Raw genomic sequence first — 13,868 nt, 5'->3', positions numbered from 1 at the left:
TCAATGAGAGGTCACCTCCCTTCTGTCAATGAGAGGTCTTCTCCCTCCTGTCAATGAGAGGTTACCTCCCTTCTGTCAATGAGAGGTTGTCTCCCTCCTGTCAATGAGAGGTTTTCTCCCTCCTGTCAATGAGAGGTTACCTCCCTTCTGTCAATGAGAGGTTACCTCCCTTCTGTCAATGAGAGGTTACCTCCCTTCTGTCAATGAGAGGTTACCTCCCTTCTGTCAATGAGAGGTTTTCTCCCTCCTGTCAATGAGAGGTTGTCTCCCTCCTGTCAATGAGAGGTTTTGTCCCTCCTGTCAATGAGAGGTTTTCTCCCTCCTGTCAATGAGAGGTTACCTCCCTTCTGTCAATGAGAGGTTGTCTCCCTCCTGTCAATGAGAGGTTTTCTCCCTCCTGTCAATGAGAGGTTGCCTCCCTCCTGTCAATGAGAGGTTGCCTCCCTTCTGTCAATGAGAGGTTGTCTCCCTTCTGTCAATGAGAGGTTACCTCCCTTCTGTCAATGAGAGGTTTTCTCCCTCCTGTCAATGAGAGGTTGCCTCCCTCCTGTCAATGAGAGGTTTTCTCCCTCCTGTCAATGAGAGGTTGTCTCCCTCCTGTCAATGAGAGGTTGCCTCCCTCCTGTCAATGAGAGGTTGCCTCCCTTCTGTCAATGAGAGGTTGCCTCCCTCCTGTCAATGAGAGGTTGCCTCCCTCCTGTCAATGAGAGGTTGCCTCCCTTCTGTCAATGAGAGGTTGTCTCCCTCCTGTCAATGAGAGGTTGCCTCCCTCCTGTCAATGAGAGGTTGCCTCCCTTCTGTCAATGAGAGGTTGCCTCCCTCCTGTCAATGAGAGATTTTCTCCCTCCTGTCAATGAGAGGTTTTCTCCCTCCTGTCAATGAGAGGTTACCTCCCTTCTGTCAATGAGAGGTTGCCTCCCTCCTGTCAATGAGAGTTTGCCTCCCTCCTGTCAATGAGAGGTTGTCTCCCTCCTGTCAATGAGAGGTTACCTCCCTCCTGTCAATGAGAGGTTGTCTCCCTCCTGTCAATGAGAGGTTACCTCCCTCCTGTCAATGAGAGGTTGTCTCCCTCCTGTCAATGAGAGGTTACCTCCCTCCTGTCAATGAGAGGTTACCTCCCTTCTGTCAATGAGAGGTTGTCTCCCTCCTGTCAATGAGAGGTTACCTCCCTTCTGTCAATGAGAGGTTACCTCCCTTCTGTCAATGAGAGGTTACCTCCCTCCTGTCAATGAGAGGTTGTCTCCCTCCTGTCAATGAGAGGTTGTCTCCCTCCTGTCAATGAGAGGTTACCTCCCTTCTGTCAATGAGAGGTTTTCTCCCTCCTGTCAATGAGAGGTTGCCTCCCTCCTGTCAATGAGAGGTTGTCTCCCTCCTGTCAATGAGAGGTTGTCTCCCTCCTGTCAATGAGAGGTTACCTCCCTTCTGTCAATGAGAGGTTGTCTCCCTCCTGTCAATGAGAGGTTACCTCCCTTCTGTCAATGAGAGGTTTTCTCCCTCCTGTCAATGAGAGGTTGTCTCCCTCCTGTCAATGAGAGGTTACCTCCCTTCTGTCAATGAGAGGTTGTCTCCCTCCTGTCAATGAGAGGTTACCTCCCTTCTGTCAATGAGAGGTTGTCTCCCTCCTGTCAATGAGAGGTTACCTCCCTTCTGTCAATGAGAGGTTTTCTCCCTCCTGTCAATGAGAGGTTGCCTCCCTCCTGTCAATGAGAGGTTACCTCCCTTCTGTCATGAGAGGTTTTCTCCCTCCTGTCAATGAGAGGTTGCCTCCCTCCTGTCAATGAGAGGTTACCTCCCTTCTGTCAATGAGAGGTTTTCTCCCTCCTGTCAATGAGAGGTTACCTCCCTTCTGTCAATGAGAGGTTTTCTCCCTCCTGTCAATGAGAGGTTGCCTCCCTCCTGTCAATGAGAGGTTACCTCCCTTCTGTCATGAGAGGTTTTCTCCCTCCTGTCAATGAGAGGTTTTCTCCCTCCTGTCAATGAGAGGTTGCCTCCCTCCTGTCAATGAGAGGTTTTCTCCCTTCTGTCAATGAGAGGTTACCTCCCTCCTGTCAATGAGAGGTTACCTCCCTCCTGTCAATGAGAGGTTACCTCCCTCCTGTCAATGAGAGGTTACCTCCCTCCTGTCAATGAGAGGTTACCTCCCTTCTGTCAATGAGAGGTTACCTCCCTTCTGTCAATGAGAGGTTTTCTCCCTCCTGTCAATGAGAGGTTGCCTCCCTCCTGTCAATGAGAGGTTTTCTCCCTCCTGTTAATGAGAGGTTGTCTCCCTCCTGTCAATGAGAGGTTGCCTCCCTCCTGTCAATGAGAGGTTGCCTCCCTTCTGTCAATGAGAGGTTGCCTCCCTCCTGTCAATGAGAGGTTGCCTCCTCCTGTCAATGAGAGGTTGCCTCCCTTCTGTCAATGAGAGGTTGTCTCCTCCTGTCAATGAGAGGTTGCCTCCTCCTGTCAATGAGAGGTTGCCTCCTTCTGTCAATGAGAGGTTGCCTCCCTCCTGTCAATGAGAGATTTTCTCCCTCCTGTCAATGAGAGGTTTTCTCCCTCCTGTCAATGAGAGGTTACCTCCCTTCTGTCAATGAGAGGTTGCCTCCCTCCTGTCAATGAGAGTTTGCCTCCCTCCTGTCAATGAGAGGTTGTCTCCCTCCTGTCAATGAGAGTTGTCTCCCTCCTGTCAATGAGAGGTTACCTCCCTTCTGTCAATGAGAGGTTTTCTCCCTCCTGTCAATGAGAGGTTTTCTCCCTCCTGTCAATGAGAGGTTTTCTCCCTCCTGTCAATGAGAGGTTACCTCCCTCCTGTCAATGAGAGGTTACCTCCCTCCTGTCAATGAGAGGTTACCTCCCTCCTGTAAATGAGAGGTTACCTCCCTCCTGTCAATGAGAGGTTACCTCCCTCCTGTCAATGAGAGGTTGTCTCCCTCCTGTCAATGAGAGGTTACCTCCCTTCTGTCAATGAGAGGTTACCTCCCTCCTGTCAATGAGAGGTTACCTCCCTCCTGTCAATGAGAGGTTACCTCCCTCCTGTCAATGAGAGGTTACCTCCCTTCTGTCAATGAGAGGTTGTCTCCCTCCTGTCAATGAGAGGTTACCTCCCTTCTGTCAATGAGAGGTTACCTCCCTTCTGTCAATGAGAGATTTTCTCCCTCCTGTCAATGAGAGGTTACCTCCCTTCTGTCAATGAGAGGTTGTCTCCCTCCTGTCAATGAGAGGTTACCTCCCTTCTGTAAATGAGAGGTTACCTCCCTTCTGTCAATGAGAGGTTTTCTCCCTCCTGTCAATGAGAGGTTGTCTCCCTCCTGTCAATGAGAGGTTACCTCCCTTCTGTAAATGAGAGGTTACCTCCCTTCTGTCAATGAGAGGTTACCTCCCTTCTGTCAATGAGAGGTTTTCTCCCTCCTGTCAATGAGAGGTTACCTCCCTTCTGTCAATGAGAGGTTGTCTCCCTCCTGTCAATGAGAGGTTTCCTCCCTTCTGTCAATGAGAGGTTACCTCCCTTCTGTCAATGAGAGGTTGTCGCCCTTCTGTCAATGAGAGGTTACCTCCCTTCTGTCAATTAGAGTTTTCCTACCTCCTGTGAATGAGAGGTTACCTCTCTTCTGTCAATGAGAGGTTTCCTCCCTTCTGTCAATGAGAGGTTACCTCCCTTCTGTCAATGAGAGGTTGTCTCCCTTCTGTCAATGAGAGGTTGTCTCCCTTCTGTCAATGAGAGGTTACCTCCCTTCTGTCAATGAGAGGTTGCCTCCCTCCTGTCAATGAGAGGTTACCTCCCTTCTGTCAATGAGAGGTTGTCTCCCTTCTGTCAATGAGAGGTTACCTCCCTTCTGTCAATGAGAGGTTACTTCCCTTCTGCCAATGAGAGGTTGTCTCCCTTCTGTCAATGAGAGGTTGCTTCTCTTCTGTCAATGAGAGGTTGCTTTTCTTCTGTCAATGAGAGGTTACTTCCCTTCTGTCAATGAGAGGTTTCCTACCTCCTGTGAATTAGAGGTTTCCTACCTCCTGTGAATGAGAGCTTTTCTCCCTTCTGTCAATGATATGGGTGGCAGGTAGGCTAGTGATTAGAGCATTGGGCCAGTAACCGAAAGGTTGCTAGATCAAATCCCTGAGCTGATAAGGTAAAAATCTGTCGTTCTGCCCCTGAACAGGCAGTTAACCCACTGTTCCTAGGCCGTCAGTGTTTGTTCTTAACTGACTTGCCTAGATAAATGAAAGGATGGCACCCTATTATTTACATAGTGTACTACTTTTGACCTGTGCCCAGAAGTACACTATATAGGAATAGGGTGACATTTGGGACACAGTCATGTTTGTGTCCCTGTGGCTCACCCTCGGTATCTAACAGCGGGGTACTCCTTCAGGGTGGCACACAGGGTGGCCAGCTGGTCTGCCAGCCTCTCCATCACTGGGTTCTTCAGCTGGGTCTTATGGGGGCTGTAGAAACTCTGGAAGGCATCCGGGTTGTCCAAAGAGTACACCTGCACACACACACACACACACGCGCACACGCACACGCACGCGCACACGCACACACTCAAATTGAATCACTAAAATGTTATTTGTATAGTGCTTTATGTAAGCAGAGCAGACATTTGCAGGGAAAGGAGCATCATTCTCTAGCCAACTGCATTGTTGATAAGCTCAGTTTTATAGAAGATAGTTATTATGCACACTACCAAGCTTACCACAGTTGTGGTAGTGGGAGTTACTGCCCCAAAAAATGCATCTAACATTGTCTTGAAAGGGGTACAGTATCATACCGAAATGTCGACCTCTAAATGTGCAGAGGTCAAATGTATGTGTGTGTGTGTGTGTGTATGTGTGTGTGGGTGTTATCATTTTTCTACAAGGCTAAGTTATATACCATGTTGATCCACAGTTACACTGTATATTATGTTCTAAGGATTGTGATGGTGTAATCATTTGTTCGCAACAACAGAGTATTTTCTATCTAGGTTTCCTGTTTTGTACTACTGGCCTACTCTGGGTCTTTCTGAGGGCAAAATCAGGCCTCCTAGCTTCTGTATGTGTGTGTGAGCTGATATTCAGTGACAGTGCCTAGACTGTGGCCTTTCCTTCCTGCCTTTGTCTCTGCTGCAGTCCTCTCTTCTCCTCTCCTCCCCCACCCTTCATCACATTCACCGTCTGTATCTCTCACTGTATCTCCCCTCTTCTGTCCTTTCTCTCTCCTCTCCTTCGCCATTCCTCTACCATTCCTCTTCTCTCCCCTCCTCCACTCTACTTTTCTCTTTCCCCTCCTTTACCTCTCCTTCTCCTCTCCTCTCCCCTTCCTATAGAACACAACCACCCACCCTGTGGCCCCATCTGCCCAAGGTCACATGACCACCCTTCTGCTGTGCATATGGGTCCCTCTCCTTGCCCCACTCCTATTGGCTGCCGTATGGTGCGGGGAGGCTGAGGGAGCCAATGAGGCGGGGTCCTGAGACAGGCTTATGAGGCAGCATTTCGCCAGGAGCAAAAACCTATGCCTCTGAAATAATCATCTGAGACAGGATGGGCAAAGCATCGTCAGCCAGCCAGAGAGCTGTGAGTAGTTCTGGAGTAGTCTATCAGTAAACAGTCTATCAGTAAACAACCCTTAGCTTACTGGTGACTCACACAGTCAGTCTACGTCCCAAGTAGCACCCTATTCCCGATATAGTGTGCCCTGGTCAAAAGTAGTGCACTATAAAGGGAATAGTGTGTACCATTTGGCAGACTCTGTCAGCTGTGTGTTAAAGCAGCCGTGGCTCTGGGGATAAAGGGACCTAGGTGGCTGGATATGTCTTTCTCTCTTCTCTCTTGTTTTCATCGCTCCCTTTGTCTTCCTATCCCTATGTGCTTTCCTTGCTATCTATCCATCTATTTAGGGCTGGATATTGCCAGAGACCTCACAATACGATATTATCATAATACTTCGGTGCCGATACGATATGTATTACCATTCTCACTATTCTATATGAATTGCGATTCGATACGGTGATTTTATTGCGATTTGATGTTCCAAACATATTGTTCACCATTTGTCTGCTGCAGAGGGACAAGGGAGAGCCATGAGAAGATGGGTTTTAGATCAGTCATGGAAATCAAAGAGCTGAAAACAAATTGGCTCCCTATTTAAATAGAAGATACTGGAGTTTTGGTGCAGGTACAGTGAAGTAGCACAAAAATGATATTGTACAAACGATACGACATATAATGAAAAATAATATCCCGATATGTAACTGCATGATTTCCCCCCATCACTACTATATATATGTATATATCTGATCCTCTTTACTGATATCCCTCCATACCTATTTCTGTCTGTCTCCATCTCTTTCTGATCCTCTCTCTTCACTTACAGCCTTTCACAATCTCTCTCTCCCTCCTACCTTTCTCCATCTCAATCGATCTCTCTGGCTATTCTAGGATCTCTGTATCTTGCGCTTGTATTTTTTCTACTATTTAAATTCTGCATTGTTGGGAACATTTCACTGTTTGTCTACACCTGTTATTTACGAAGCATGTGACAAATACAATGTGATTCGATTTTCTCTGCTTAGCTCTTTCTGGATTGATCAATCTCCCTCCATCTCCATATCTCTCTGTTTCTCTCCCTCTGTCTGTTTCTCTCTCCGTCTGCTTCTCTCTCTCCGTCTGCTTCTCTCTCTCCCTCCGCTTCTCTCTCTCCCTCCGCTTCTCTCTCTCCCTCCGCTTCTCTCTCTCCCTCTGTCTCTCTCCCTCTGTCTCTCTCCCTCTGTCTCTCTCCCTCTGTCTCTCTCCCTCCCTCTGTTTCTCTCCCTCTTTCCCTCCCCTTGTTTCTCACTCTCCCTCTGTTTTTCTCCATCCCTCTGTTTCTCTCCCTCCCTCTGTTTCTCTCTCTCCCTCTGTTTCTCTCTCTCCCTCTGTTTCTCTCCCTCTTTCCCTCCCCTTGTTTCTCACTCTCCCTCTGTTTTTCTCCATCCCTCTGTTTCTCTCCCTCCCTCTGTTTCTCTCTCTCCCTCCCCTTGTTTCTCTCTCTCCATCTGTTTTTCTCCATCCCTCTGTTTCTCTCCCTCCCTCTGTTTCTCTCTCTCCCTCTGTTTCTCTCTCTCTTTCCCTCCCCTTGTTTCTCTCTCTCCATCTGTTTCTCTCCCTCCCTCTGTTTCTCTCCCTCCCTCTGTTTCTCTCTCTCCCTCTGTCTCTCTCCCTCCCTCTGTTTCTCTCTCTTTCCCTCCCTCTGTTTCTCTCTCTTTCCCTCCCTCTGTTTTTCTCCCTCACTCTGTTTCTCTCTCTTGCCCTCCCTGTTTCTCTTTCTTTCCCTCCCTCTGTTTCTCTCTCTTTCCCTCCCTCTGTTTCTCTCTCTCTTTCCCTCCCTGTTTCTCTCTCTTTCCCTCCCTCTGTTTCTCTCTCTTTCCCTCCCTCTGTTTTTCTCCCTCACTCTGTTTCTCTCTCTTTCCCTCCCTCTGTTTCTCTCTCTTTCCCTCCCTGTTTCTCTCCCTCCCTCTGCTTCTCTCCCTCCCTCTGCTTCTCTCCCTCCCTCTGTTTAGTACCTGTGATTCGTAGGGCAGGAAGGCGATGTTGATCTCAGTCAGGGTCTTGATGGATTTGGAAGCACGGCTCTTTACTAACTCGTTGAACAGTGGGTCCGGGCAGGCTGAAACAGGGAGAGGTTGATGTGAGTTTCAGTGCTGGTTCTGTGTGGCTCATCTGGTAGAGCATGGCACCTGCAACATCCGGATTGTGAGTTTGATTCCTGCTGGGGCCACCCATATGAAAATGTATGCACACACTACTTACTGTAAGAGGCTTTTCATAGGATTATGTTGGTGAAATTCAGAGCGATTGTCTATTTTGGATGTCTAGATCAACTCCGTTTTGTAATAAATTGAACAGTGAAAAAAAGTATTCTCTTTGGTTACACATGATTCCTTCCATGAAACCCTTTAACCAACATCACAGCCCTCTCCACTAAGAATGAATGGCTGTGAGAGTATTCAATGATTGGCTGTGGCTGCGTCTGTGGTTGCATTTAATGACCTGTGTAGTGAATCTGTGTAGTGGAAAGGCTCCTCGGGTATCTACTCACAGTCAGTGAAGAAGACGTGGGCTGCTTTGTATTTGGCTGAATGGGGGTCTTTGAAATCGCCAATCAGGGTCTGCACAGACTGGAAAATTAAGGATACAAGATAGTGAGGCGTGTGTGTGTGTGTGTGTGTGTGTGTGTGTGTGTGTGTGTGTGTGTGTGTGTGTGTGTGTGTGTGTGTGTGTGTGCGTGTGCGTGCGTGTACCTTGTCCGTGGGGGTAATCAGGTAAATGGCCTCCAGGGTGGGAAGAGGCTCTCGCCGTTTGTTTATGTCCTCCACAACTAGAGAGAGAAAATAAACAGAAGGGAGAGATGTGGTTATATCATGTTTACTGAATGCTGAGCCATGTTTACCAAATGGTAGCTACAGTCAGAGATGAAGAGGCAAAGCAAGAGGGTTCAATCTCATCATAATCTGTCCACAATAAGTAAACCGATAAGCAGACTGCCTGTCTTCCGACCTTTGGAACAAAAACTCTCATTAAGGCGGAGACCAGACCATTTCGTCATCATATACAGTATCTTTGCTGCAGTGCTAACAATGGCTTACTGGTGATGCCATCTGACATGATGTCTGTCATCTTGCAGCAGGAGGACAGCATCCTCATGCTCAGCTGGTCCACAATCAGCGCCTGAGACAGGAAGAGAAACCAATGAGAAACCAGGGAGAGTGAGATACACAAAAGAGTTAGTCAGAGGCTTCAGAAAACAAAGTCTCTAAACATGTTGACTTTTAACATTGGTAGCACCGGTGCACCCAACTTTTAAAAGTTAGAAGCACCTGACTGAACAGGATTCAGGAGCACCAGAAAAAGAGATTGATCTAAATTCATTTAGATCGCCTACATTAGGTGACTGCTTTTGAAAAACATGTCCTGAAGTAGCTATCCAGGAGCCACTTTCCTTTCTTCCAGTGCCATCTTAAACCATACTCATCAAGTTACCAGGTTGTTGATTACCAAACAAGTCTGCAGCCCGAGTAGTTTAATACAGCCCGTAACATGGTTTATGAAATAGTCAAATGTGACCCGCATATTTGTGAAAAAATGGCTGTGGCTACGGATCAGTTTGTAACACCCCATTCTGGCATACATCTTCATACTGGTCCTCCATGGGATTCAAACCCACAACCCTGGCATTGCAAGAACCATGTTCTACCAACTGAGCTACACAGGGTAGAAGGCCTCAAAATGCACCATTTTGTTTCTCTCCGTCGCCTACACACTTTCAACACTTGGATAATAAAGCATTGAAAGGCTGACATTGGTTGATTTTCAGTTTTTAAGTATACGTTTTTCAAGTTGATTGACTACAAAAGTATTGTCCTACCCATAGGGTATCTCATTGCACCCTTACATGTCATGTCTTGAAATAGGCAGACAGACGGATATTTGATTTATTTCCATTGTAATACCTCTGTCAGACAATTTCATAACGCCACCACCAACTTTTGGACTTTCTAACATTCCCAGAAGGCATGGATCATTATAACCTAATGAAAAATGAACCTGGTAATCTAATTTAATCTACTGCAGGCCTCACTCCTATGGGTCGAACCTTCTGAATGAATGATTATATTGAAGATAGAAGCCGCCTCTTCACGAGTTCCCAAGAGCCGATTCGTTACCCAACAAAATAACATACATTTATTTTGCCTAATTGTTTTATGACTACAGACAGTAGGTTATTATTGTGCCCTTGTGCTTACCCATGTTCTCTCTCAACTCAGGGACCACCTTGCCCGATGTAGGAGAGAGACTCTCGGACTGAAATATTCACACGACAATTAATTTACCAATAGCTCAGCGAGGTGTGAAAAATCCCCCAATTTGTGCACAGTTTAGACTACCGATAGATAATGACGTCAGTCAGAGTTGAGTCCTATTGTAAAGTATAGCCTAATGGCCAAAAGGGGCAAACTTGCAATGTATTTGATGCTTAAGTCCTCTAACGTTTTACATTTCAAACTCCTTTACTTTCCTTTCAGTATCACAGACCTGATTTGCCCAAACAAAAAATGCATCAACCCCTGCAAATATATACATTTCTTATAATCACATAATAATTCAAATGAAATGAGATGTAGCAAGAGGAGAGAGACTGCATACGCTAAAGACAATCAGAAAGAATGTGTCTTTAACCCTGCATTATAATATGAACAAAAGCCAGAAATGAGTGAGTCACTCAGCCCTATGCTTATGTTCCTGCTTCTGTTTGAGTGTTTGTTTAATATCCTAGTGATGCTGGGATCATCAAGCCTCACGCAATGCAACATGTCAGATAAAGCCATTTCACAAGTCTGTTTTTAAACTGTTCTATGCTGTATATTAAAGGCTTTACATTGTTTTTCTCATTAGACAGACTCTGTTATTACTTATAATGCATTTAATGGGCAGAACAATTATATTGTAATCTAACAGCCCCTGTTTGTCATGCAACAGTATCTCTTGCACTTTGACAATGATTTGACATGAGGCCTAATTCACATGATATGCCTAAAATACTTATATACACTAGGCTAATAAATAGTCACATTTTCCTTTGGATTATTTAATGAACCTATATCATGTTAACCCTTTGGAGCACATGCAAAAGTGATTTGGAGTTGTTGAACAGGAGTGACAAAATGTATTACAATTTAATTTGAGTGAACTGAATGAGGAAGATGAAGAAGAAGAGGGTGATTGAATTTAGAACAATAGTGTAAGAATTGCTCTTCCTATGTAGCTATTACTTACTACAACTGTTGTTAGGTTTTTATTCTAAGAGAAACTAAAATTTTACGTTATATTCTGTTATATTCATAAAATATATGGTTTACTGCAAGTGATGTCTGCTAAATTAACAAGTTGATGTCGAAGCCATAAAGCCTCAGCTACTAAACACAGATTAATAAAACCCCCCAAAAGGTTTAACATGTTTTCCAGACCACAGCTATGTGTTTCATTTATTACATTTACCTGTGGAATGTTACCGAATAGATCTCAACAATAGAAGGAAGCATCTGGTGGCAGAGAGTCATGTGGAGAATGGAGTGAAAGTGCATCGTACTGTAAGTACTCAACAAGGCTGTAGGACAGGTGTAAATGGTTTAGCAGGACAATAGACTCTTGCCGAGTTTAGGGACTTTAAATGTATTCATGCGCGTTAGCACAGCATTTCACTTCACCCATCTCTTTGCATAGCCCACCACATGCACTGTTTTCTAACCACATCTGGATGGATCCAGAACCAATTACTATGCGAATAAATATCACTGAATGACACAAATATTGGAATAAAGTAGGCTAATGCAATTGATGGCATGAAATTGTTGTATACTGAAACACCCAAAGTCATCCAATTGTTATGATAGGATTTGAAGTGTGTGGTCAACCGGAGTGTGGTCAACTATTTCAGCACCGTTTCACTCTGAAAGAGAGACCATCTGTAAAACATTTTGTGTTGCTTGGCAAAACTAGGTTCATTAAAAACCTTTCAGATAGGGTTTAGCAATCAAAACATCTGGCCTGCATGGACCTCTGTAGGATTATTTGTAAAAGTAACCAAGCACCAACAAGCTTCATAAAGATGCCCTCTGATGATCAAACTAGCATCAACGGCAACAATGTCTGACAGGAACATAAAATACGTCATGCACTCCAACATGCCATAACATTGTGCAGCATCACGCAAGCTGTATGCTGCAACTTTTACATGAGGACCCACTGTACTTTTGTGAATATCTGGACATTGGATCCAAAAACAAACTGGTCACATTCAGGACATAACTTTGTAAGGACTGTGTTTGTGCAAAATGTTTCAATGAAAAAACTGTGACCAGCTCAAACTCTGACTGTTGCGTCAATCGAAACTGGACGTTCTAATCACACCAGTTTGAGAGTACACTGCAGGGACCACAGTAGAATGACCACACCAGTTTGAGAGTACACTGCAGGGACCACAGTAGAATGATCACACCAGTTTGAGAGTACACTGCAGGCACCACAGTAGAATGACCACACCAGTTTGAGAGTACACTGCAGGGACCACAGTAGAATGACCACACCAGTTTGAGAGTACACTGCAGGGACCACAGTAGAATGATCACACCAGTTTGAGAGTACACTGCAGGGACCACAGTAGAATGACCACACCAGTTTGAGAGTACACTGCAGGGACCACAGTAGAATGATCACACCAGTTTGAGAGTACACTGCAGGGACCACAGTAGAATGATCACACCAGTTAGAGAGTACACTGCAGGGACCACAGTAGAATGACCACACCAGTTTGAGAGTACACTGCAGGCACCACAGTAGAATGATCACACCAGTTAGAGAGTACACTGCAGGGACCACAGTAGAATGACCACACCAGTTTGAGAGTACACTGCAGGCACCACAGTAGAATGATCACACCAGTTTGAGAGTACACTGCAGGGACCACAGTAGAATGACCACACCAGTTTGAGAGTACACTGCAGGGACCACAGTAGAATGACCACACCAGTTTGAGAGTACACTGCAGGGACCACAGTAGAATGATCACACCAGTTTGAGAGTACACTGCAGGGACCACAGTAGAATGACCACACCAGTTTGAGAGTACACTGCAGGGACCACAGTAGAATGATCACACCAGTTTGAGAGTACACTGCAGGTACCACAGTAGAATGACCACACCAGTTTGAGAGTACACTGCAGGGACCACAGTAGAATGATCACACCAGTTTGAGAGTACACTGCAGGGACCACAGTAGAATGATCACACCAGTTTGAGAGTACACTGCAGGGACCACAGTAGAATGGTCACACCAGTTTGAGAGTACACTGCAGGGACCACAGTAGAATGATCACATCAGTTTGAGAGTACACTGCAGGGTCCACAGTAGAATGGTCACACCAGTTTGAGAGTACACTGCAGGGACCACAGTAGAATGACCACACCAGTTTGAGAGTACACTGCAGGGTCCACAGTAGAATGGTCACACCAGTTTGAGAGTACACTGCAGGGACCACAGTAGAATGATCACACCAGTTTGAGAGTACACTGCAGGGACCACAGTAGAATGACCACACCAGTTTGAGAGTACACTGCAGGGTCCACAGTAGAATGATCACACCAGTTTGAGAGTACACTGCAGGGTCCACAGTAGAATGATCACACCAGTTTGAGAGTACACTGCAGGGACCACAGTAGAATGACCACACCAGTTTGTTGCTAAGTGTCAGTGTAAAAAAAAGGGAAAAAAGGAACACATGGTGGACTGCAAAAATAAACTCTCACCTTCCATTCCCCCTTCTTCTTCACCTTCTTGATGACATCATTCATAATCTCTGTGAAGGAGAAGAGAGGAGATGCACAGGTCAGAACAGTATTATTTTCTTCACATGCGCCTTCACTGTGTGTGCATCTGACCAATTTCAGTTGATACAATTCTGTTTTTGTTATTTTCAATGTCAAAACCCCTAGCATTTGAGTGTACAGTACAGGTTCATAATATACAGTCATTTTCTCAGTCATTTTCTCAGTCTGATTTAATTTCCTTGACAGACACTGTTTCCAAAGTGACGAGTGATAGTGGAGCACAGGAGACAAAAAAACTCTCACACTCGCATCTGGGAACAAGGCCGTGAGAAGAGTCATTCCTCTATGGAGGACACACACACGTATGCACCCCCCCCCCACACACACACACACAACTACCCCTGCACCAACTTCATGACATCTAACACAGCCTTTTGCTAGCTCCGAAGCCCCAACCCTGTCAGGAATCTATCAGCATCCTGCTGTGCCAAACACACCTAAGTCAGGCTGTGCCCAGAGAGCCCCAAGCTCACAAACAGATACA

General features: G+C 45.8%; 1 protein-coding gene across 2 annotated transcripts in view; it reads right to left on the bottom strand.

Moving 5' to 3' along the window:
• LOC135518049 (syntaxin-binding protein 1) overlaps nucleotides 1-13,868 on the bottom strand; it is a 48,170-nt gene that overhangs the window by 19,238 nt on the left and 15,064 nt on the right. For both annotated transcript variants that reach the window (XM_064942879.1, XM_064942880.1), the window contains exons 2-7: nucleotides 13,304-13,353; nucleotides 8,586-8,667; nucleotides 8,241-8,317; nucleotides 8,039-8,117; nucleotides 7,503-7,606; nucleotides 4,318-4,466 (exon numbers count right to left, since the gene is read on the bottom strand). In XM_064942879.1, the coding sequence (XP_064798951.1) occupies nucleotides 4,318-4,466; nucleotides 7,503-7,606; nucleotides 8,039-8,117; nucleotides 8,241-8,317; nucleotides 8,586-8,667; nucleotides 13,304-13,353 (541 nt within the window). The remainder of the gene's footprint in view (nucleotides 1-4,317; nucleotides 4,467-7,502; nucleotides 7,607-8,038; nucleotides 8,118-8,240; nucleotides 8,318-8,585; nucleotides 8,668-13,303; nucleotides 13,354-13,868) is intronic.

Source organism: Oncorhynchus masou, chromosome 28 (assembly GCF_036934945.1).
Source record: "Oncorhynchus masou masou isolate Uvic2021 chromosome 28, UVic_Omas_1.1, whole genome shotgun sequence".
NCBI lineage: Eukaryota > Metazoa > Chordata > Actinopteri > Salmoniformes > Salmonidae > Oncorhynchus > Oncorhynchus masou.
This window is presented reverse-complemented; position numbering and strand designations above follow the sequence as displayed.